General features: G+C 51.3%; 1 protein-coding gene across 1 annotated transcript in view; it reads left to right on the forward strand.

The window, feature by feature from the left end:
• COG7 (component of oligomeric golgi complex 7) overlaps window positions 1-23,928 on the forward strand; it is a 39,983-nt gene continuing 16,055 nt past the window's right edge. Inside the window, exons 1-10 of the mRNA XM_074322988.2 lie at window positions 1-337; window positions 4,326-4,474; window positions 4,713-4,829; window positions 6,873-7,041; window positions 10,753-10,835; window positions 11,573-11,695; window positions 15,896-16,094; window positions 18,163-18,290; window positions 19,086-19,240; window positions 22,883-22,999. Coding sequence (XP_074179089.1) covers window positions 169-337; window positions 4,326-4,474; window positions 4,713-4,829; window positions 6,873-7,041; window positions 10,753-10,835; window positions 11,573-11,695; window positions 15,896-16,094; window positions 18,163-18,290; window positions 19,086-19,240; window positions 22,883-22,999 — 1,409 coding nt within the window. The 5' untranslated portion in view covers window positions 1-168. The remainder of the gene's footprint in view (window positions 338-4,325; window positions 4,475-4,712; window positions 4,830-6,872; window positions 7,042-10,752; window positions 10,836-11,572; window positions 11,696-15,895; window positions 16,095-18,162; window positions 18,291-19,085; window positions 19,241-22,882; window positions 23,000-23,928) is intronic.

A 23,928-nucleotide genomic window follows, 5' to 3' on the forward strand; every position in this document is an offset into this window, starting at 1 on the left:
ACTTCCGGCCGCGCGCCTCCGCGGGTGGACGGGCCTCCGAGGGGCGAGCTGCGTGTGGTGCCGTGTGTGGCTCCCGGCGCGCCGCCCCGCAGGCCGGCCTCGCGGCTCTCGCAGGCCGCCCGGAGCCCCGCTCGTCAGGCCCGGACGCCGCGGGCGAGCGGCGCGGCCATGGACTTCTCCAAGTTCCTGGCGGAAGACTTCGACGTGAAGGAGTGGGTCAACGCGGCCTTCAGGGCCGGCCCCAAGGAGGCGGCGGCGGGCCCGGCGGACGGCCACGCGGCCACGCTGGTGATGAAGCTGCAGCTGTTCATCCAGGAGGTGAACCACGCCGTGGAGGGTGAGCGGCCGCCGGCGGAGCTGCGGGCCCGGAGGGCGGCGGACGGGGCGCTCCCCGCGGCGGGAGGCGGGCGCTGCGCGCGGGCGGGGCGGTGGGTCGTCTTGGTTTCCCACCTCAGGCGGCGCCGTCAAGTTCCCTTTTAAAACTTAAGTGACGAGAGTGGACTTCGAGAATAGTAATAGTCGTCAGTTACGTGGAAGGGGTGCGGGAATGACCGTGCGGAGCGCTGTTTCCGCGCGTTCGCGGCCGCGGGGAAGGCGGGCGGGCCAGAACGGAGACCAACCAGCTTTTAAGGGAAGTCACTTATGAAACAGGATGCCCGGCAGCGGCCGTCTCACTAACCCCGCGACGCGGTTCCTATGCTCCGCCTGTTTCACTCGGCGCGTCCCGCGCGCCTGCCGCCCGCTCAGCTCCGCGGGCGAGACGGGGCCGCAGGCCGCCCACCCGAAGCTTCGGGTCCGGGAACCGGGCCTGGTAGGAAACGGCGGGGAGAGCGTCGCTGATTTCACTGCAGAGTCTCTATGGTGCTTTGCATCTTTTACTAGGTGTGGAGCCTTGACGCTGCACCTGTCGAGAAATGGGCAAAAGTGCCCCTTTCTGGAGCTCGCTGCTTCGTGGGGAAGCTGCGTGCACAGTTCGGTGACGGGGAGGCGCGGCTTTACTGGGGGGCGTGGCTTTACCGGGAGGCGTGGCTTTACCGGGAGGCGCGGCTTTACCGGGAGGCGTGGCTTTACCGGGAGGCGTGGCTTTACCGGGAGGCGTGGCTTTACTGGGGGGCGAAGCGGAGCTGGGCGAGCCGGGCGAGGGTGCAGGCACCGCCTGTCTGGGACGACAGTCGTCAAGGGCTCCCCCTGCCTGCGCTAGACCTTGAACCAGGACTTCACAGGGCCAAGCAAGGAGGACATCAGCCATGTGCTAGCAAATCCTTCAGCGCTTCGTATGTCAGGCGCTGTGCTAAGTGCTGTGTGTGTATTAACTAAGTGGTACCCACCCCGGGGTGGCAGTGCCTGCCCCTGTCCCAGGAATATTTGGAAATCGGTGGGAATTTCTTTAGTTGTTGAAGTGGTGAGGAATGTCGCCATGCTTGTGACATGTCGTGGAAGGACCCAGCCACGCTTCATGTCCTGCAGTGAAAGAGGTGTCCTGCTCCATGAAGAAAAGACTTGGCTGGAATGTCACACGTGCCCCTTACTGGCACGATTATCTGATTGAAGCCTGACAGTCGTCCTTGGAGGAAGGTGCAGTTATTATCCCCACGCGGTAGTGGTAGAAACCACGGTGAGAGAAGTTGGCCAGCGTCATGTTGCTGGTGAATGGGGGAGGCTGGATTTGAACCCAGGCAGTTGGTTGTAGAGCCCAGGCTCTTACCCAGGATACTCTGCTCCCTCTGTGGTGGTAAAGGGAGGGGTAACATGCAGAGGCAGAGGCTATGGAAAGGCCTAGCTAGGGCGATGACAGGTGAGACCTTCCCACAGAGCTTCGGCAGTAAGGTCAGTGCATATGACTCATTAGTATTATTACTGGAGAATCACAGCGTTCGTGGCGGGGCTTCTGCTGGAGGTAAGGCAGAAGTGGGTTGGGGTCAGACTGAAAGGCCTTTTTGGCCATCCTGAGGGTTTGGGTTTCCTCCCGCTGGCAGGGAGAAGCAGTCAGAGGTTTAAAGCTTTATGTTTATGAAGATAAGCCCACATCTGCCAGGGAGAGCGGTGACGGCAGGGGTCCAAGCAGCAGATGTCGAGGCCCCCGACTGGGAGATCAGTTGGTTCGTGCATCCCATCAGCAAGTGTTTCTTGGGCACAAACTGTTTTCCAGGGTCCAGAGACACTGCTGAACAAGACCCAGGAGAGGTTGGAGAGGCCAGCAAGGGACAGATCGTTCAGGGATTTTAATGTCACTTTAAAGAGTTTGGATTTTACTGAAAACGAGTGTGAAGGCGGGGGGGTGGGGGTGACATGGTTTGGTTTGTGCCCCGATTCTGGACGTTATTGCTGTAGTTAGAGGAGCGATGAGCGTGGTGTCTGCTGGGGTGATGGCAGTGGAGATGGTGAGAAATGGGTAGATTTAAGATATTTTTAGGAGGAAGAAAGGGGAGAAGTTGCTGACGGGTTGGAGTGAGGGCTGAGGAGGGGAGAAAATCAGGACGAGGGCAGATTCTGGAACTAAGCAACTGTGGGTGGAGGTGCTGAACATACGGCAACGGCAAGAGAATTTGTGGAGAACATCCATTTACCCACTGCCTAGACTCTAGTTAACATTTGACTGTTCTTGCTCTGCCACACATCTGTCCATTTGCCTAGCCCTTGGCCCAGCTCACTTTTTCATGGACATTTCAGAGTAAGTTGCAGAGAGCAGTACACTTCACCTCTAAATGTTTCAGTTCAAGCCCTAAATAGTATAAGTAGAATTCAGTGTCTGTTTACAGCTCTTTTTTTTTTCTTTAAATTAGATAAAATTAACACGGTGAAATGCATGGATCTTATCTGATGAGATAGATATGTTTCCACAAATGCAAGCAGCTACCGTGTTTCCCCGAAAATAAGACCGAGCTGGACCATCAGCTCTAATGCGTCTTTTAGAGCAAAAATTAATATAAGACCTGGTCTCATTTTACTATAAGACTGGGTATGATATAATATAACATAATATAATACCGGGTCTTATATTAATTTTTGCTCCAAAAGACGCATTAGAGCTGATGGTCTGGCTAGGTTTATTTTCAGGGAAACACTGTATTACAACTCAAACCTCCAACAAGATAGAGAATCTTACTATTACCCAAAAAGTGCCCCTGTGCCCCTTTGCAGTAAAATCTGATCCTTACCCTCCCAGAGGCACCCGTTGGAAGTGATCGTTCAGAGATGGATACAAGCATGACTACATTTTGGGGGGCTGTGGAACGGGGAAAAGGTGCACAGGGAGTCAGCCAGGCCTGAAGAGCGAGAGATTTGGCAGGTGGGAGACTGGGCTAGGCCGGAACAGTACAGTTGAAAGTAGTGAAGTCTCCGCACTGAAGGCGTCTTTGTGTGTCCGTCTGTTTTCTTGGTCTTAGAACTTTAGCTGAGTTGGGGCAGGAAACAGAGTGTTATTTTAAGGCAGAGTGGGGTACATCTGCCAGATGCGAGGGCCCATCCCGTGCCCCGGTGTGGCGGGAAGACCCTGGACTGCTCTGTTTGGTTCCCAGTGACGCATTAAAGGGTCAAGGGGCCGTGCTGTTAACCCTCCCACTTCCAGATCTGCAGAGAAGTTCACATTTTTTCTACACTTGGGACATTTAAAGAGGCAGAGCCCTTGACCTCACCGGGTCTCCTCCCAGACTTACTACATCTTTTAATTAGACCAAGTCCATGCACGGGGAAATGAGGATCTTAACTGATGAGCGAGACGAGTTGTCACAAATGCAGGCAGCTAGTGTAACTCAGACCTCCTGCAAGACAGAGGACGTTACCCGGAACCTCTGGACGGTGGCCTAGGGCCCTGCATTGTAACGGCGCTCCAACCGATGGTGGTTGCGGGTCTGTGGACTATCGTTTGCAAAGACCATGGAAAGCAGAAGCCCATGCACGTGTAAGGCTCGGTTTCAGCTCTGAAATCAGCACGAGCCTCAGTGTTCTGACCTGTAAGAGGTGGCCGCCCGTGATGGCCGCCCGTGTGATGATGGGTGTGCCGCTGGCATTCACCCCGTGTCCGCCTTTAGTGCACTGTCCTCGAAAGGGAGTTTAACTTGAACTCAGTGCTGGGAAACAGTTGGTGTTGGGTCCGCTGATGGTTCGTTCACTGTTCAGTCACACGGCCTCACCCACCAGTCTGGGGAGCACGTGGTCCTGGCAGAGGCCAGCTCCCCTCCACCGCCGCACCCTCCATTTTCCAGGGAAGGTGGGGCGGTTGGTAGAAAGTTCCTTTCTGCCGCCTGATTCACGCGTACTGTTCCCTGGTCACCGGTCTGATTGTCACCTTGGTGCACCTGTCTGTCCCTGTGTGCTGGCTGCAGAAACGAGTCACCAGGCCCTGCAGAATATGCCCAAAGTGCTGCGCGAGGTGGAAGCGCTGAAACAGGAGGCGTCTTTCCTGAAAGAACAAATGATTCTGGTCAAGGAGGACATTAGGAGATTTGAAGAGGACACATCTCAGTCCATGAAGGTATTTTAGTTCCCGTCCGGTGCTGGCTCTTGGATTTGGAAGACGTTCGCTCTCAGAAGGAGGCTGCCCGGACTCACACTGCCGGCTCCTTCGTGGGCTCTGGGCCGCGTGGCTGGTGCGGGAGGAGCCCAGGAGCCCCTGAGACAGGAGCGTGCCGCGATACGGGGTCTCAGGTCACTGGGGGGAGGTAGAGAAAGGCAAGGCCGCTTCCCGCTCTCTGACCCGTCTTCCCTTCCAGGTGTTGGTGGAGATCGACCAGGTCAAGTCCAGGATGCAGCTGGCCGCAGAGTCTCTGCAGGAGGCGGACAAGTGGAGCACGCTGAGCGCTGACATCGACGAGACCTTCAAGACTCAGGTGGGGTCCTTGTGAGGGGCGGTGCCACCCCTGTTCAGGTGGGAACTCGAGGTCTAGGGAGACTAGTGAGACAGCCGCCCACTCGGGACCAGGACGGGTAGGAAAGAGCTGCGTCCGGAGACCCTCAGACATGGGCGGGGAGGGCTGAGGCCGCCCGAGTCTTTGCATCCTCTTTACTTCGTACCCTCTGCGTGCCTGAAGCTTCTTAGTCCCCGAGAGTGAGTTCAGGAGCAGCCCCGATAAAACAGGCCGCGAAAAGGGAGGTTGCGGATCTTACTGAATTCCTGGCCCGTGTGTATGAGAGAGTGGGTTTAAATGCCGCCTCTGAGTTTAGCATTAGTGAACAACTAATATTCTTTAGCTGCAAGTTACAGACCTTGCTTTTCTCCTCCCCACTCCCCTGGCGTTCAGCCCCACGGCCCCTCGGCACTTCAAATCTGAGTTCATTACTTCTTCCCAGACCTGCTCCCGTCGGTTCTTTCTTTGGCTTCCGTGTCTTGGGAAGTGGCGCCATTTTCCATCCAGGCCAGAACCTCAGCAGCCCGTAGCTGCCCTGTCCCCCCGTTTCTGTCCAGCTCCCGCCCCCACCCTAGGATGCTCTCCAGTCCTCTTGCACCATGGACAGCGCCGTGAGCCTCTTGGGGCCAAGTCCCTCGCACACCTGTTTGTCCTCTGCGTGGGACCAGGGGAAATCGAAAGCATACATTGGCCCGTGTCATTTTCCTGTCCTCACCCTCCCATCTTAGCCTTCATTTTCTTCCCGATACATTCTAAGCCCACCCACGAGGCGTAGCCGGTCTTGCACACAGGCTGTTTGTGTCCCGCCTTTTCCACTTCCCCGGTCACTCTCATGCTTTCCGGGCTGTCACACCCCATCCCTGTCACGCCTCCATTCTCTGCCGGAACTGCCCTTCCTCTCCTCCACCGCACAGTAGGTCTTCACTCGCCCCACAGGGTCCAGCTGACGTGTCACCTGCTTGCGTAGCTCTCCCTGCTGGCTCCTCGCATCTGTGAGGAAGCAGAATTAATTGCTCCCTCATCTGTGCAGCTGTGACATGACACTGAGCTGTGTCCTAAATTGTGTAGTACTCTTTCTGTCCCCACACATGGTGACCTCTGGGCTGCAGTGTCACCTCCCTCATCTGTGCCTTGCAGTGTCTGGCCCACCTTAAGCACGGTGAACGCTGGAATGAAAAGCAGTTAGTTCTTACACTCTTAATTCTTTAAAAAAGATAGCATTTATTTTTCCAATTATAAACAAAATTTAGCTGTCTTACGAGATTTGGAAACTTCAGAAAAATATGCAGAAGAAAAAATGATCCTCGTTCCATAGTAATAGATTTTTTACGTCTATTAGGTATTTTTCTATGTGTTTGTATGTATCTGTACTTATGTATGTGTTTTGTGTGCATGCATATATTACAGGTAATATACATTTATATATTTTAGTGTCCATATACTTTCTCATCTTGTTTATTTCACTTAATAGTAAGCTGTATTTTGCTATGTCATTAATACTCCTCGAAAACCTTTTCAGGGGCTGCACAATATTCTACATGCCATTACGAGTGACCCATAATTTATATTTTGTTTGTTACTATGGAAGATTTAGGTTTCCAGGTTTTTGTTATTGAAACACTAAAACCACCCTAAGTAATGATAATATGTTGACATCTTTGGGTCCCTCTGATTACGGCCTTAGAAAATTTCTAGAAGAGGAAGTAGCAGCTCAATGAACATTTTTAAGGCTCTTTCTTGATGCGTGTTGTCAAATCGCCTTCCAGAAAGACAGCACATGCATTTATGGTACGAGACAGATTGTTTCATTTGCACCCTCACCGACTAATTCTTCAAAAGCTTTCCCGTCGGTGAGGAAAATGGGACCCTGTCCGTGGAGTGTGCACAGATTTGCATCCTAACGGTAGTGAGCACAGGTGTGCGTGGCCCCCGTCTGCCTCTCTGCGTTTCCGCTCTCTGTCCCTGGTCACTGCAGTAGCCAGCGGGCCGTGGCAAAGCCAGTGTGTCTGTGCGCTCTGTCCCCAGGACGTCACTGTGATCTCTGCCAAGCTGACGGGCATGCAGAACAGCCTGGCGATGCTTGTGGACACGCCCGACTACGCAGAGAAGTGCATGCACCTGGAGGCCCTGAAGAACCGGCTGGAGGCCCTGGCCAGCCCGCAGATCGTGGCCGCCTTCACCTCGCAGTCTGGCGGTGCGTGTTGGCCCTCGGGCCCCTCTGCGAGTCCCGCTTTCCAAACACATGGCCTCCTCAGTCTTCCGTCCTTAGTGGCTCAGCGTTGATTAGATCATGTAGCTCGGCAGTTGCCTCTCACTTCAGGTGGTTGCTTTTTGTCAACATTTTATATGGAGATTGTCACAGGACAGAAAAGTCGAAATAACTGTACAGTGAACACACCATCTCGATTCTAGCATTAGCGTTTGTCACATTTGCTTTGTCATGTATCTGCCCCCCCACCACCACCTCTCCACCCTTCGTCTTAGTCTTTTGATGTCATTCAAAGTAAATTGTAGACATGGGGACACTTCACTCCTAACACTTCAGCGTTCATACCAGTACCCAGAGGGCAGTAGTGGTTTCTGATTCTCTCTGCTTGGGGGTAACGTGCATGTGGAGAAATGCATAGGGCTTAAGTGTGCCACTTGAGGAGTTGGGCCTCTCACCGGGAACGTTGTGATCGTCTCTTATTTTCCAGAGCTGTTCCAACCAGCACATTGACTGACCTCTCCCTTGCCCTTTCTTCCCCAAAGTGAGGGGTTAGCCTGGAGGAAGCAGCAGTAAAACGTTCTCTTACCTTCCCAGCTGTTTACGCAGGACGGCATAGTCTGGACCCACTGCCCCCGCTTCTCCACAGGTGCTCCTTTATCTGACAGTTTTAAAGGGAAAACTCTGATAAGTTAGTACATTCCCAACGCGTCACCCTTCTCTCTCCCAGAGTGACGGCCCCAAGTGCACATTGTCTGCTTCGTTGTATAAAACCAGTGAATTCAGCTGATAAGAGGAAGCGACTTTTTGTGGCATAATTTTGCATGTAGCAGCAAGATGCACGTATTTAAGTGAGCTTGTGAAAATAATAAGCATTTTAAAGGCAAATAGTCATTTTCTGACTCATGGATTCCTGCCCATTAAAGTGAGATTTCCTGGCAGGGCTCCGAAGTTGAGCTGGATTATCTCCGCAGTGGTTGCTATTGCAGATTTTCCTTCTCAGCAGTTTATTGGACTTTCCAGAGATAAAGGGGAACAAAGCAGATATAAAAGGTTGGGCACCTGCTGGCTCAGTTTTGTTTTTTTTTCCTCCTTTTTAATTTAATTCTATGACTGTGGCATCTTCGCTTTGACCAGAAGGGGGCAGACGAGAGAGAGGGCGGCGGCGCTGGGCTCGGGGTGTTTCTGCAGTTGTCCTGGAAGAAGTGCTTTGTTTACTCATTTCCTCTGCCCTTAGGGAAGCATGTCAGAAATTACTTGATATCAGACCTGGCTCTTAGAGTCCAGTGCTATGTGTGGAATGTTGAGATTTACCAGATTATTTACTTACTCCTTGAGCCACCAGGTCCGTGAGCTTGTGGGAGCTGAGTTTGTTTGCGTTTTTATAGTTCCCATCTGGTATGATCGAGTAGGAATTTTCAAAGGCATAACTAGCTGGTAAATATTTCAAAATATTAATGCTGTGAGGACAGCAGGGCGTAGAAAGACAAGCAAGCTAAGGCCGCTCGCTGCCCTTGGCTGCGGGGGAGGCGGGCGGAGACCTGCACGAGCCGTTCCTGCGCGGGCGGGCGCAGTGCGAGGCAGACACGGCCCGGCCGGAGAAAAAGCGGGACGTGCTTAGGAAAGAGCTGCGATTTGCAGGACCTTGGGAGATGACTTTTAACACGTTTAAAAATGGTTTCTGATGAGCAAAGTACTACCAACCCAGGTTATTGGAAATTTGAACAATGTAAACGAGAAAGTGATGTAGCAGTGAGTGCACCACCCGGAGATGACTTAGTTTCTTCCAGCTTTTCCCCCTTTGCCTCTGTGTGTCTTTCAGGGAAAGCGTAGCATTGAGTATGCACGGGTTTGGGTTTGTTTGCCCCAGTTGCAGCGTGAGCGTTTCCCGCTGGTGCAGGATTTCCGTGGGTGAGGGAAAGCACGGGGGCGAGGGAACAACGGACGTGGATGGGAGAGGAGTGGGAGGATAGCAATCAAGCCCGTTTTAGTGGCGTGAACGTGGGGAAGTTGTGAGCGATGAGCTTGGGAGGTTGGGTCCGCGTCGTTTGCCTGAACAGGCGAAGGCGCTTCTGTTCAGGGAGTGAGTCTGTCGCTGTAAACAGTGTGTTAGTAAGTCTGAGGCGTGCGGCTGAGCGGAAGCCGTGTTGACCTGGCACGTGGACAGACCTAGCTTTACGCCTTTGACCGCTGCTCTGACGAGACCTCAGTTTCCCCCTAGTGAAGTGAGCATGAAGTGCGACCGTCTGATTCTCAGGAGGGTTGAGGACAGCAGGCGCCAGCTCCTGGTCCAGAGGGCACGGGCGGGCAGTCAGGGAACGTTACCTCCTTTGTCTTGTTCAAGACCCAAAGGGGACCGTCCCCAAGGCTCTGCTGGGACGAGGGCTGCGTCGACACGTTTAACTCTGCTGCCAATTGGAGGTCCACACCCACCAATGAGTGGGTTGGTTTCGTTTTTCTTTTTCTCGAATTCAGTTACATTTTTCCCCGTCAGCTACACTATTGAAAAAGTTAAATAGCACTAAGGTCTTACAGGGAAAGAGAGCGTGCTGTTCCTGACCGCTGCTTTCTCAGAGCTCTTAGCTCTGGGATTTCCCTTTGCATTTCTGCATAACAAATTTATCACTTCGTGTATCAGTTTTAGAGGATGTCTGTTGGCTTCCTATTGTAGCCAGGGATTTCACTTTCATGCCTGTCCTCTCCCCTTCCATGCTCCTTTTCTACCCGTATTTTAAATTGAATTAACAAATAGCATTTATGTGATCACAGCTTTAGACATAGCTCATTTTTACAGAGTGAGGTCAGGTGCTGTGATTTTCATTCCTTTCCCGTACAGCTGCGGTTCATCCTGCAATGTCTGATTGCCTTTTGACCCCCCCGCCTGTTCTTACCGTCCGCAGTTCTTGATGTTTTCTAGCTGCCATGTTACGGGACTAAGACATTCTCCTGTGTTCCCCCTTTTCCCCAGAATCTTTCCTTCTGGAGCTCTCGCTTCTTCTCTGCTTTGGACCAGCCCAGCTCTGGAATTCTTTGCCAGATCTGAGATTTAAGATCTTGTGTCTGTCAGTTGTCATTTTGGACAAGTCGTAGGAGTTAGAGGATATCGGGACCCTGACCAAGAGACGGGCTTGGCCCTTTGAGCTGTGCGATCTCGATCAGCTTATTTACTCTGCTGGCAGTGTCTCCATCTGCTTAACTCACGGGTGGCCCCAAGGTTAAAATGAAGTCATAACACGGAGAAGCTTTGGAAGACGTCCTGAGTAGGAGCGGACAGCGGGCTCACCCACAGCGACTTGCTCTTACCGATTCTGCGTATGGAAGCCTCGGGTAGAGCCCGCATCTCCTTTCCACTTACGCCCCACAGACACACTCTCTCCAGGGAAGATGAGCCCCAGCCCCGAGCCTAATTCATGTTCTGTCCCCGTGTAAGCATCACCTTGCCGATGTAGAATCCTAGCTGTCTGGTGACGCTGATGGCTGTGCTGGTGAAAACCAGCCGAGGCTTGCTCTGTCGAGTGCAGACACACGTTCTGCCCTCAGCCTTACTTAGTTTTCATATTTATGACCTTCACGCATGCGGTGATCCACTGTCGAGGTAGGGACTAGCTTGCGTGTGTCCGCATGTTTCCTGTGAATTCTGTCTCGGCCACAGCAGAAAACCTGGTAATAGCACATGCATGTTTTATTGTTCTCCTGTAGATCAGTCCAGAGTGTTCGTGAAGGTTTTCACGGAAATCGACCGGATGCCCCAACTTCTTGCGTACTACTACAAGTGTCACAAGGTGAGAGGCTGCGGGTGCGTCCGTCTGGGGAGCGCTTAGAAGGCCGGCTTGGCGCCCCTGGTTTCTTAGGCGCTGGCGAAGGCCGCCTCCTGGCGCTGCCTGTTTCCTCTTAAGTACCAGTAGGGGGTGCTGTTGTTCCAGCCTGTGGATTCACTTCATCGCCGGCTGGAAAAAGAGTCCTCAGTTTTAGTCTCTTTTATTATATTCATGGCTGGATTTCATTTACAAACTGAAAGTTGTGCTGATTTTTCCCATGTTTGTATTGTAAGGGAGATCCGTGCCTTAAGCTTCATGAGCTGTCAGTAGCCATCAAATTGAGTCCATTCTCTCGGGCTGTCGAAGTAGCTTCTGGAAACCTTGACGGCTTCCTTCCAGCCCAGTGCTCACGTGTGGTTAAAGCAGTAGTGGCAGCACGTGAAGCTAAAAGGCACACTCACGCAGACCCCTAAGTTCTGCTCGGAGGGGGGAGCCTGCCGAGCGGAAGTACATTGATTGGCCTCTTGTGGGGCGAGATGGAAGGAGAAAGGGTCACTTAGAGGGCGACAGATTCAAGCTTTGACTGGTGATCGGAGCAGGTAAGTGTAAGCGGTTTGGGTTTTTTCTGCCTCTTTTTGAAGTGCATGGTCATGAGTGGGCCGTGACTGGGCAGGAGAGGAGCCGCACGCGGGTGCCCTGGTAGCAGGGCAGGGCAGCAGGTCTTGGCGTGGCCCTTACGGCCCCTTGTTCTGCCTTTGCAGGTGCAGCTCTTAGCAGCCTGGCAGGAGCTGTGCCAGAGTGACCTGCCCCTGGACCGACAGCTCAGCGGACTGTACGATGCCTTGCTGGGAGCGTGGCACACGCAGATCCAATGGGCTGCGCAGGTAACAGCTGGCTTGGCTTCTGGGGAGAGCAAAGCCTGTGGTGACGAGGGAACGGGGGCAGCTCTGGGAGCTGTCTGTCAAGGGCAGAGCTCTGCTTCAGGACCCTCCCCGTTTGCTGCCCTCGCCACGGGGGTTAAAGGATCAGTTACCCAAGGCCGTAAAACCTCTGGGTCTCAGTTCCAAGTCTTATCGTCATTCTCATCTGTATCTTAAGTGGAATCTAATGTGACAGTGTTGCTTGTTGTTCAGCAAGGAGCCCTTGCAATTCCTGGAGGCCGTTATCTTCTGATCGCAAAGCAGGAGGCCCTGAGTCAGGTGGTGTTCGAGTGAACAAATTGTTTTTATCTTAACTTGGGATAAAATTGACCTGGTCTGAAGGTAGTGAGTGCCTTCTGTTCTCACAGTACCTCAAGGCTTAGAGGAAAAGTGTCATGATTTTAAAGGCCACTCGCACTTAGGGCGCAGGTGAGACGGGGGCGTTCCAGCGCTTCCCCTACTGTCCCCAAGTCTCTGAGATTTCCAGCCAGAACGGGTGTGACTTGTCCCCCTGCCTGCATGCCAGGAGGTGCCCTGGGTCCTTTACAAGGCAACAGGCTACCTTCCTTCTAGGTGATGGCTGACTGGGCCTGTTTATGGTGCAGCTTATATTTTTTTCAAAATTAGTTTAGAATCATTCTTCAAATGTTTGTCATTCATTTGCCGGAATGAACTTGACTGTAGTTGGAGAGAATTCTTTGTACGGAGTCATGGCATGCAAGGTGGTTAAATTACTCTTCCCCGCCCCGGTTTTTTTCTCCTCGAATCAACCTCATTCAGACTTTTAAAAATAAAGGAAAAGAAAAATGAAAAACAACGTTCTGTAGAAGTTTCACCGTTTTTATGGGACCCTGAGTTTTCAATGACCCTGTCCATCCATACTCAGTGTTTTTGATGCAGAAGTTTTAAAAATGTTGACGTTGTCCAATTTATCGATTTTTTTTCTTTTGTTGTCTATGCTTTTAGTGTCATACTTAAACCATTGCCAAATCCAAAGTCATGAGAATTTTCCCCTGTGTTTCTTCTATAGTTTAGCTCTTGATGTTTGTATCTGATTAATTTTCAGTTAATTTTTTTACACAGTGTAAGGGAAAGGTCCAGCTTCTTTCATTTGCATGAGTATCCAGTTTTCTGAGCACCATTTGTTGATAAGCTTGTCCTTTCTCCATTGGCTGGTCTTGGCATCCTTATTGAGAATCGTTTGACCGTGTGTGGAAAGTTTATCTGTGCTCTGCGTTCTATTCTTTTGGTCTGTGTGTCTGTCCCCCACTGTTTTGATTATTGGAGCTCTGCAGTAAGTTTTGAAATCGGGAAGTGTGAGACGGCCAGTGTTGTTCTTCCTTCTCAAGATTGTTTTGACTATCTTGCATCATCCCCTGAAATTCCATAGGAACTTTAGGATGGGTTTTTCCATTTCTCCAGAAAACGTCAGTGAGATTTTGATAGCGATTGCTTTGAATCTGGAAGCTTTGGGTAGTATTATCATCGTAACAGTATTACGTCTTCCAATTCACGAACATGGGATGTTTTCCATTTTATTTGTTTCTTCCTTAATTCCTTTTAGCAGTGTTTTATTGTTTTCAGTGTACCAGGCTTTCAGCTCCTTGGTTACATTTATATCTAAGTATTTTATGCTTTTTGATGCTGTTGTAAATTGAATTGCTTTCTCAATTTCCTTTTCAGATGGTTCATTGTTAGCATACAGAGACACAACTGAGTTTTGTGTGTTGATTTTATATCTTGCAGCTTTGTTGAATCTGTTAATTCTTTTTAACAGTGTTTTTGTGAATTCTTTAGGGTTTTCTACATATAAGATTGTCATTTGTGAACTGAGATAACTTCTTTCTTTCCAATTTGGTTGCCTTTTTTTTCCTTTTCTTTTCTTCTTTTCCCTTTTTCCCAATTGCCCTGGCTAGAGCAATATGTTGAATAAAAATGGCAAAAACAGGCATCCTGGTCTTGTTTCTGATCCTAGGGGAAAAGCTTGCAGTCTTTCGCTATTGAGTATGATGATAGTTGTGGGGTTTTCATATATGGCCTTTATCATGTTGAGGAAGTTTCTTTCTTTTACTAGTTTATTGAGGTGTTTTGTTTTGTTTTTAAATCGTGAACTGGTACTGAATTTTTTCAAATGCTTTTTTGGTATTAACTAAAATGATCATTTCCCCTCCCCCCCTTTATCCTGTGAGTGTGCTATATTACATTGATTAATTTTTGTGTGTTGAACCATCCTTGCATTCTGGAGCTCAGCCTCACTTGGTCATGGTGTGTAATCCTTTTCATGTGGTGCTGAATTTGGTTTCCTGGTATTTTTTGGGGGGTTTTATATGCATATTCATACGTGATATTGGTACATGATTTTCTTTTCTTTTAGTGTCTGTCTGGCTTTGGTATTGAGTAATGCTGGCTACACAGAATGGGTTAGGAAGTGTTCTGTCTTCGTCTGCTCCGGCTAATATAACAAAGTACCACAGATGGAGGGCTTTAAACAACAGAAAGTCATTTGCTCACAGTTCTGGAGGCTAGAAGTTCACAATGAAGATGGCAGCAGGGTTGGTTTCTTCTGAAGCCTCTCGCCGTGGCTTGTGGGTGGCCGTCCTTTCCTCGTGTCCTCAGGTGGTCTTTCCGCGTGTGCATGTCTGTGTCCTAATCTCTTCTTATCAGGACACCAGTCACTTTGGATTAGGGCCCATTGTACCTTAGTTGCCTCAAGTACAGTCACGTTTTGAGGTATTGGGGTGGGGGTTGGACTTCATATGAATTTATTTTTGTGGGGGGGCGGTCACAGTTCAGATGACATAGTATGTCCCTTCCTCTTCAGTTCTTTGGAAGAGTTTGGGAAGGATTGGTGTTAATTCTTCTTTAAATGTTTGGTAGAAATTAACCAGTGAGGCCATCTGGTTCTGGGATTTGTTTTGTTGGGAGGTTTTTGGTTACTGATTCAATTTCTTTACTAGTTATAGGTCTGTTCAGATTTTCTATTTCTTCTTGAGTCAATTTTGATAAATTGTGTTTCTAGTAATTTGTCCATTTTATCTAAGTTATTTGATTTGTTGGCATACAATTGTTCATAATATTCTCTTATAATGTTTTTCATTTCTATAAAATTGGTAGTAATGTCCCCACTTTCATATCTGATTTTAATAATTTGACTCTTCTCTCTTTTTTTCTTAGTCAATCTAGATAAAGGTTTGTCCATTTTGTTGATCTTTTCAAAGAACCAACGCCTAGTTTTGTTGAGTTTTTAAAATTGATTTTTCTGTTCCCTGTTTGATTTGTCTCCACTCTAATCTTTATTATTTTTGTTCTGCTGCTATTGTTGGGTGTAGTTTCTTCTTTTTCTGGTTCTTGAATGTGTACAGTTAGGTTATTGATTTGAGCTAGTCTTTTATTTAATGTTCGTGTCTATAGCTATAAGTTTCTCTCCTAGCATTGCTTTTATTGCAGCCCCTACGTTTTGCTCTGTGGTGTTTTCATTTTCATTTAGCTCAAGGTATTTTCTAATAAAATTTTGAATTTCCTGATTTTATAGTGTTTAAACTTATGCCTTTTTTGGCCTTAGAGATACATAAGAACAGTTTTTATCTTGTTTCATGTTTGTGCGTAGTTATGTTATGATACAAGCATTAAATCATCTGGTGGGGGGGTGTCTGCAAGTCCTGCTCTGAATTCACTGTGTGCAGTATTCGAGTTCTGTCCGTGACACCCATGGTCTGTAAATGGGGAAAGCCTTAGTGATAAGTGAGCCTGTACGTGAGAGGCTCTGGGACACTGCTCCTGGGGTCCTCCGTCCGTCCTCCCCGAGGCTCTGTGTGCAGAGCAGGGGCTGGGGCTGGTGTGCCGGTGTCCTCGAGGGTCCTGGGCTCCGGGCAGCGGCTGCTCTTCTCCGCATCCGTTTGTGCCTGTCATCTTCCCAGACTCGCTCTCGCCAGTGTGGCAACCGTCTAAATCCTTTGTTTTCAAGATGTGAGAATAGTCAGGGACTCGGGGCCGGGGTGGGCGCCAAGTAGCCCGTTGTCCTGGGCACGTCGCAGGTCCTGCCGGGGCCCGTGGCTTTGCGAGCCTGTTCTCGTCCGCGTGCGGGAAGCGTGGGGCTGCCGCTGTGGACGGGCCCCTGGCAGCATTCGCTCGCCTGTGCTCACAGACACGCCTCTCTCACCGCAGGTTTTCAAGAACCCCCATGAGGTGGTGACGGTGTTGCTGATTCAGACGCTGGGGGACCTGGCGCCCTCGGTGCCCCTGTGCCTGCGCTCCGCTGTGGAGCGGGCGGGGCCCGAGCAGGAGCTGTGCAAGCTGCTGGAGCTCTACGCTGCCACCGTCCAGTTTGCCAAGGGGCTGGAGGTGGCACTGCTGGCCCAGTCACGTGAGCATCTCCCGGGCTCTGGCTCGTCCCTACTGACTCTTGTTGAGGCTTCTGGGGCCTGGTTACTGATTTGACAGAAACGGAAGGGGTCATTGTTTGCCTTCTCAACAGACAGGGAAACCTTTTCCCTGAAAACGTTGCCTTTACGACGATAGCTGCTGCTTAGTCAATTACCCAGCACCAGTTCTGTTCGGTGCTTTACACACAAGGGGACAGTGCGGACCCTTCTCAGGGACTGAGAAGGTGACAGAGGCTGGTGGCATCAGTGGCAGCCATCTGGCAGAGGCCCCCTTGGGAGGGTAGGGTCCTCTTCCTTTCAGGTCGTCATGAAACCTCAGATAATTCAACCTAAACAGTAAGTTGAAGAAAACAAACGGGTTAGAGGAGCTTTTTGATGTGGCAGCGAGTCCTGAGGGCAGGAGTGCTGTGTTGGGACTAGGGACTAGAGGTGGCTGCAGGGAGCGGGGGCACCCCATCCTGTTTGGGCAGAGAGGGGGTGTGTCTCCCCAGCTCTCCTCCTTCCACGTGAAAAGCATCATAAACTTTTAAGAAACGCAGGCCAGGTGACGTGTGCTGCTGTCAGACCAGGAAGTTGCTTCAGGAAGGCCTTGTCCTGCCGGGTGGCTGTGTGTCACCAGTCAGCTTCTTTAATAGTCACCCTGTTTAATGACACTTGCGTATAATTGCCTTGGACATTCCAGGGAGTGTGTTTGTTGTTCGGGTTCCTGGTGATTCACAGGTGTTTTTTGGCACATTGCTGGGCAGGCCTTGGTCGTGGGGGAGGCACGGTGCTGTGGGCAGCTTCCCAGGGGCCGGGGTGCCTCTCCATGTGGCCAGAGGGTGTTGGGGCCTTGGGTCCCGCTGGGACGAGTGGGTGAAGGTGGCCGGGAGCAGGAGGCCGTCCTCCCATGCCCACGGACGGGCTGCTCTGAGGAGTCAGACACAGACGTGCTTTGTTACGCGCACGCAGCGGCTACGACTTTTAGTGATTCCTGCTGAGTTTTCAACAGCATTCTTTTACATTTAAAAGTACTTTGGAAACATACACAAAAATAAAAAAAGGATGAAAATGGTCCATATGCTCATCTCTTAGAGAGAGCCGCTTCAATATTCTGTCCTGTTTCCTCCCAGTAATTAAACATAAATACACGTTCCATAAATATGCATATACTTTATGTGCACACACGTGCATTTGTACATCGTTTTAAATATTGGTTGTATACAATCATATATATTTTTTGCTCAAAATAATGTAAGGAGATTTTTCTTATGTCATTAACTTTTTGATGACTGCTTTATAACTATGGGTTACTGTAATTTTTTTTATCTGTTCTGGGAACAGTTTGTGTCAAAAAGCAGGAAAGCAAAGGAAGGAAGGAGGGAGGTAGGGAGGGAAGGAAGGAAGGAAGGAAAGAAGAAAGGAAGGAAGGAAAGGAAAATCCCTGCTTTACGAAAGAATGCCAGCAGATAGATGTAGAAGGAAAGAGGGAATTAGGAAATCACCGATTATGATCAGGGACGTAACATTCATTTGGGCGAAGGTGATCAATGGTGCGAAAGCTGCTGGATAAACGTTCAGCTTACAGGTTGAATGGCTGTGTCCTAGAATATGCCCATTTGAAGTTCTGATGGCCACATGTTTTGAATTGTTATGTAGTCGAGTGTAGGAATTGGGGGAATGCCCAGTGTGTGGGTGCCGTTTCTGCCCAGTCCTGCAAAGGCTTTCTGAGATGGAAAGGCTCCTGCGGTCTTTTCTCCAGGGCAGTACTTGAACTTGACCGACGAGCATTCTCGCTTGAAGGGATCCTTAGCTATGATGGGCTGTGGGACCACGGGGCTGGTGTCTTTCTGGGTCCTTAGACAAACAGGACACGGAGCCCAGACATGCCAGGTATTGACTGAAGTGACGTCGCAGCTTCCGGGATCAGTGGAAGCCGGTCAGCGGGAGCCGGTCAGCGGGAGGCATCACCCCTGAGAGACCAGGAGTCCCGGGACCTGGCCCTGTCGGCTTCCAGCACCGGCTTTCTGAGTCTGCTCATCATGGCCTCTCCTTCCCGATTCCCTACAGACGAGCCCAACCTGGTGAAAGTCACAGAGCTGGTGGACGCTGTGTACGGGCCGTACACGCCCTACCGGCTCAGGTACGGCGACCTGGAGACGCAGAACCTGCTCATCGAGATCAGTGCGGTGCCGCTGGTACGTCGTCTGCCTGCCCGCTCGCCCAGGGCTCGGTCTGTCTGCCAGGAGAGGGCGGGCGGTGGCATGGCCCGGAGCCCATGTGAGGTGGCGTCAGGTGTGCAGACGGTGGGCGCAGGCACACAGGACGCCGTCGCGGCCTCATGGGCGCTCGCCAGCAGATGTGAGGTGCCCGCACAGGTGCCCTCCCACTTTCTGCTTCAGGTTCCCAGTAATGGTCATGCCAAACGAGAGGGGCCAGTTGGTTATCCCTGATTTCAGGATGTCTTGCTACACAGTCTATAGTTGGAGGGAGGTGAGCTGGTGGGCACCACAGCCGGCATTGTGGTCACCGAGGGGGCGCCCAAGGGCACGAGAGGCCACGTGCAGTGCAGATACTAAGGCTGGCATTTCAGAACAGATCCTACGGTCATTAAAGTCTGCCACCTGCTGCCATTTTTCCGGTTTCTAGGGACGTACCCACAGGTCTGCCCCACTTCAGTGACACTCTCGCCCCTGAAGGAAGCATTTCCTTTCCGCCGTCGTCGTTGGGAATGCCTGACGTGGGGAACTTGAACCCTAGCTTGAGCTACAGGGAGGGGGGCCATCTTAATCACAGAAAGAGGAAAGCTGAGCCATACAGGTGTGAATGTCAGGATTTGATCCTGCTTTCCTGCCAAGGGGTCATTTCTGGGATCTCACTGGCCAGGTGCTAGATGGGGACGGCCTTTCTGATGTCCGTGTCAAGTGGTGTTCCCAGGGGTCTGGAGGCTTCCCCATCTCATGTGTCCCTCTGTGTCTGTGCCCGCTGACCAGGAGCATGGGGAAGTGATGGACTGTGTGCAAGAGCTGGGCCACTCGGTGCACAAGCTCTTCAGCCTGGCGTCTGCAGCTGTTGACAGATGCGTCACCTTCACCAACGGCCTGGCGACCTGTGGCCTGCTGGCGGCCCTGAAATCCCTCTTCACCAAGTAAGGCTGGAGGAAGGAGCCAGGGCCGGACACGTGGGAGGGCAGCGTCTGTCCCAATAGCAATGTGTGGGTCCCCTGAGCCCGCTGGGAGCCCAAGAGCACTCACGTGAGCCCAAGGGGGCACGCCGAAGGTGTGGGTCACGGCACTGCGTGTGGTGGGAACGTGGGCTGTGGGCAGATGGGCACTGCCGCGTTTGCAGTATTTATTGATGAATTCCGTCTCCATGGACCAGTGTGGGTAGATCTCAGAAGCATTGCTGAGATCTGTAAACAAGTGGCAGAAGAGTAGGTCAAGTCTCCTAGAGTATGTAAGAAGAACTTACAAAAGATCAGGTATCTTTTCTGTAGCAGGGTTCAGAAGACTTTCTGAAAGGGCCAGATAGTAAGTGTTTGGTCAGTAAAGACATTTGGGGCACTGGGCTTGGTGGTGCGGAAGCAGACGGAGAGGACACGTCACTGAGCGGGAGTGGCCGTGTTCCAGCACAGCTTCATTTACGGAAAACCGTGAGTGCCACCGCCTGTTCTGGATCTTTTCTTTTTTTTTTAATACTTTAAAATGCATTATATGTTCTTATAAAATAGCGGTTGGCAAACTTTAGCTCATGTGCCAAATCGGGCTCGCCACCTGTTTTTGTACATAAAGTTTTATTGGAACACACCCATGCTCCTTCCTTGACTGCCTCTGGCCTGTGACTCCTTCGCCCCGTGAGGGTAGAGTTGAGTGGTGAGGACAGAGACCTGGGGCTCTCACAGCCTAAACTACCTGCACCTCACGGGAAGAGTTTGCTGAGCCCTGACGTGGAAGTTCAGGCAACAAACTCTAAACACTGGTTGTCTTCAGGGAGATGGGGAAGGACTAGGAGGATTTAGCTTTGCTTGTTTCTGACTTGTTAAGAAGGCGCATACATTCACATAGTTCGTGTGTAATTAGAAAAATAAAATAAAAACATGTACAAACATCAGCGCAAGTGAAAGAAGCCAGTCACAGAAGACCACATGTTACGTGATTCCATGTGTGTGAAATGCCCAGAACAGGCAAACCTGTGGACACAGAAAGTAGGTTAGTGGTTGCCTGGGGCTGGGCTGAGGGGAGCATTTGGAAGATGAGGGGGTGACTGCGAAAAGTTAGAGGGTCTTTTAGGGGTGCTGAAAATATTCTCAAGTCGATTGTGGTGATGGTTGTACAACTGTGAACACTGAAGAGCATTGAGCTGTATCTAAGTGGGTGGATTGTGTGGATGTGAAAGGAAGAAGGGAAGCGAAGGGAGGGAGGGAGGGAGGGAGGGAGGGAGGGAGGGAGGGAGGGAGGGAGGGAGGGAGGGAGGGAGGGAGGGAGGAAATTAAGTTTAGTGAGAAAAAGCAGGAGAACGCAGCCCAGGGCTGGCTCTCTGACCTGTGGGACTGAGGTGGAAGGGCCCTCGCCCTCGGCAGGTGAGGTGCTCCCGGCTCCACCTGAGAGACAGACAGATTCGGAGGCTCTTCAAGACCTTTTTCCCGGGCAGCTTGTTCTGGGACAACGTTGCCTGAGTCTGGAGAAATTCCTCTTACTGCGCTGCATGTTTGCTGCGGAGATGTCGGCAGTGCTTGTCATTCCATCGGTCCTGAGCTGCCCTGTGAGCTCCGACTTGTCCTTGGACCCAGGGCCTCGGTCACTGCGATGGGCAGTCAGCTCACAGCGCAGGAGCTGAGTCCTGCCAAGGACACGTGTCCCGCCCGATGGGGAGGTCGTGGGGAGGCTGGGGACAAACGTGCTGCCGTGCGGCCCACTCACCACCCGCCACTCGGCGTACCAGCGTCCACAGAGCACGCACGGCGTCAGGGGTGGTCCTGACACGTATTTGTCAGAGTTGCAGGGTGGTGACATAGTTGGTCACCTCCTACAGCTAAAGCACACTTGTGTTCGTCAGCATTCCCTGTCACTTTGTCCCCCTCCCCGAAGGACTAATGACTCCAGAAAGCTGTCTCCGTCTGGGTGCAAAGCGGGTCTTGGTTTCCTGGCTTTCGGTGTAAAAGCTTGAGACTGTGTCGAGGGAGCAGCAGTGGCTTCTGGTTCGGGGCTGGTCTCAAGCGGTTCTTCCTCTTGGGTCTTTAATGGAAGAAACCACACAAACTGTCTCTTCAGGGCCGTGCCCGGGCTTGTCACATGCCACTTTTGTCACTTGGGGCTTACGGTCTGGGGACGGAGACAGATGAGACTTCCTGTGATGCCCACAAGTGTCGCAGGCTTTCAGGGAGCCCTGGGCTCCCGGACACTGTGACCGCCCACCTTTGTCCCCCTCAGAGCCCCGTCCTAAGGCCAGGTTGTTCACTTGCTCATGTTGTAAGAACCATACACAGCACCCCCCATGTCAGCTTTCGTTTTATGCTTCTCAGAGAACTTTTGTGTATGTTATTTCACTTGTTTTGTCGTCATGACAACTGTGAGGCAATACAGAGGACATCATAAAGTCCATTTTTTTAAATTTTCAGTAGAACACCTGATTGTATATTTTGTCACATTCAAGTAATTTAATTGTTAGTGATCAGGTTTCAGTAGTTTACTTTCCCTGCAGGTGTATTTCAGAACTATAGAAGTACGGACAAGTGACTGTTTCGTGCGATGTTTTTCTTTATCGCTGCCACTTTCCTGTGAGCTTTTAACTTCACCTTGTTTAGAATACACAGTCTCTAAGTTGGTGTTGGTTTTCCTTCGGGCACTTTGTGATAAAGGGTTTGGGCAGCCTCACGGGAAACAGCGGTGCTGTAATGTGAGACCCAGGGTTTGGGAAGGCTGAGGGTCAGAGGCCATTCTGTGAAGATTTCCGATCCTGACAAATGAGATCGTGAGAGCCAATCGTAAGGCAGGTCGTAGAGGTCCTGACGATGTCTCTGGGAGTCATCAAGTCCATTTAAAAATGAGGAAGCTCAGGCTCAAAGACACCTAGGAATCTGCCCGAGACTGCAGTCAAGGCTTCGTTCATTCAGGGCCTGTCTGCAGTGTGTTCTTTGTGCCAGCCCTGTACTAATTTCCAGGGACACGACACTGAGCTACAGCGGGACAGGGCCCGTGGCCCCACAGCGTCTCTTCTATCAGCTGCACTAAACGTGAAATGCGCGTTCTAGAAGCCGGTCGGCGCCAGGAAGGGCAGCGTGCGTGTGCAGCAGCAGCAGCAGATGATGGCGTCCGAGTGGGGAGGGTTCCCGCTCTGAGCCCGTTTCACGCTCCCATGCCACTGAAATGGGGCTCCTGCCTGCCGTGGAGCTGGCTGTTTAACCTAAATTCAGGGCGTTAGAATGCTGCGAAGTCCCGTGGAATCAGTGACCTGCCTTCTAGCATCCTGGCGCCAGGTGTTACAGTGGGACGGGACGTTTTCAACAGATCTTTTAGCCCCTTTTCTAAGAAATGCACCTGCTAGTGATAGCCCAGCATCGTCCGTCACCAGTTGTCCCCTCATCCTGAGCGTCTCCGAGCTGCTGCGCCCGGTGAAAAGGCCAGTCTAGCCCCACAGAGCTGACCCTGTAGTGGTCAGAGGGTGCTATGTCGGCTCAATCTCGGAGGGAGCCTCTAAAGGTCATGAGCAGTTAGTCCCATCTGATGATTCCAGGAGTCCTGAGGTCCGAGGCGTTTGTGACCACAGCCCTGTCACTTGCGTGTCCCCGTAGGTATGTGTCTGATTTCAACAGCACTCTCCACTCGATTCGCAAGAAGTGCCAGCTGGATGACTTCCCTGCCGACTCCCTTTTTCAGGAAGATTGGACGGCTTTTCAGAACTGCATTAGGTAAGTGGGGGTCGCAGTGCCGTGTGCAGCCAGCACCGATACGTGTGACGCGGTGTGTGATGGTGAATGTGTGTTACAGGACTTGTTTTTTCCTGTATCTGCCCTTTTCTTTTTTTTTAAGCAAATAGTCTAGACTTTCAAAACAAGCCATGAACAAAAATCAAGCAAACCAAACCCCAAAAAGGCTCCTCCTGCTCTGAAAATATTTTTACGAGTTCTTTGTGAACTCCCCATCTCCTTAGGTGCCTTGAATTTTTAATATTTGTTTGCGATTCCCCCACCCTCACCCTTAGCCTCTGGTTTTTACAGACCTACAGTGACGTGGCGCGTGGGTCCTGTTTCTGGATCTGGCGCCGTGACGCTAAGTGCTAAGAGTGCCGTTTGGCCTGCAAGGGGCCGCGTAAGAATTCTGTAAAAGGCACTGAGGTGACCCCCCGAGTGGCTGCTCACAGCCAGGTTCTGACTATAGCCTGTGTGTCCCGTGGGCCACTAGGTAGGCACCCTGGTGCCCCTGTGGCCCCGGGAGTTTGGCCCTGGCCGTGTCCAGGCGGGGGTGCAGACGGCTCCCTGGAGCCAGAGCTGACCCGTGGACGTGCTCTGTTTTCTCACAGCGTTTCAGAGACTTCAGGTTAGTCGCCAACGTTTAAAAACCAGACTTACCATCATCCGGATGGAAGCTCTGGAAGCACGACCCCCTAGGGTTGGTAGCAAAGACCCCCCCCCCCCCGCCCAGAGAGACGGGGCACACGCTCCCCATTGTGCCCTGGGTCTCCCACTCCCGTGGGGCCTGACAGCGAGGCCACTAGGCTGAGGCAAAAAGCAACCTAGAAACTTCTGTTCCTTAAGATCATTCTTCATGGATGTACCTTCTGAAAGGAGACACTTCTCTTTCCCACTTCCCCTTCTTCCCTCCTCCCCGAGGTGACACA

This window comes from Rhinolophus sinicus, chromosome 10 (genome assembly GCF_057876585.1).
Source record: "Rhinolophus sinicus isolate RSI-liver-muscle chromosome 10, RSI-T2T, whole genome shotgun sequence".
Taxonomy (NCBI): domain Eukaryota; kingdom Metazoa; phylum Chordata; class Mammalia; order Chiroptera; family Rhinolophidae; genus Rhinolophus; species Rhinolophus sinicus.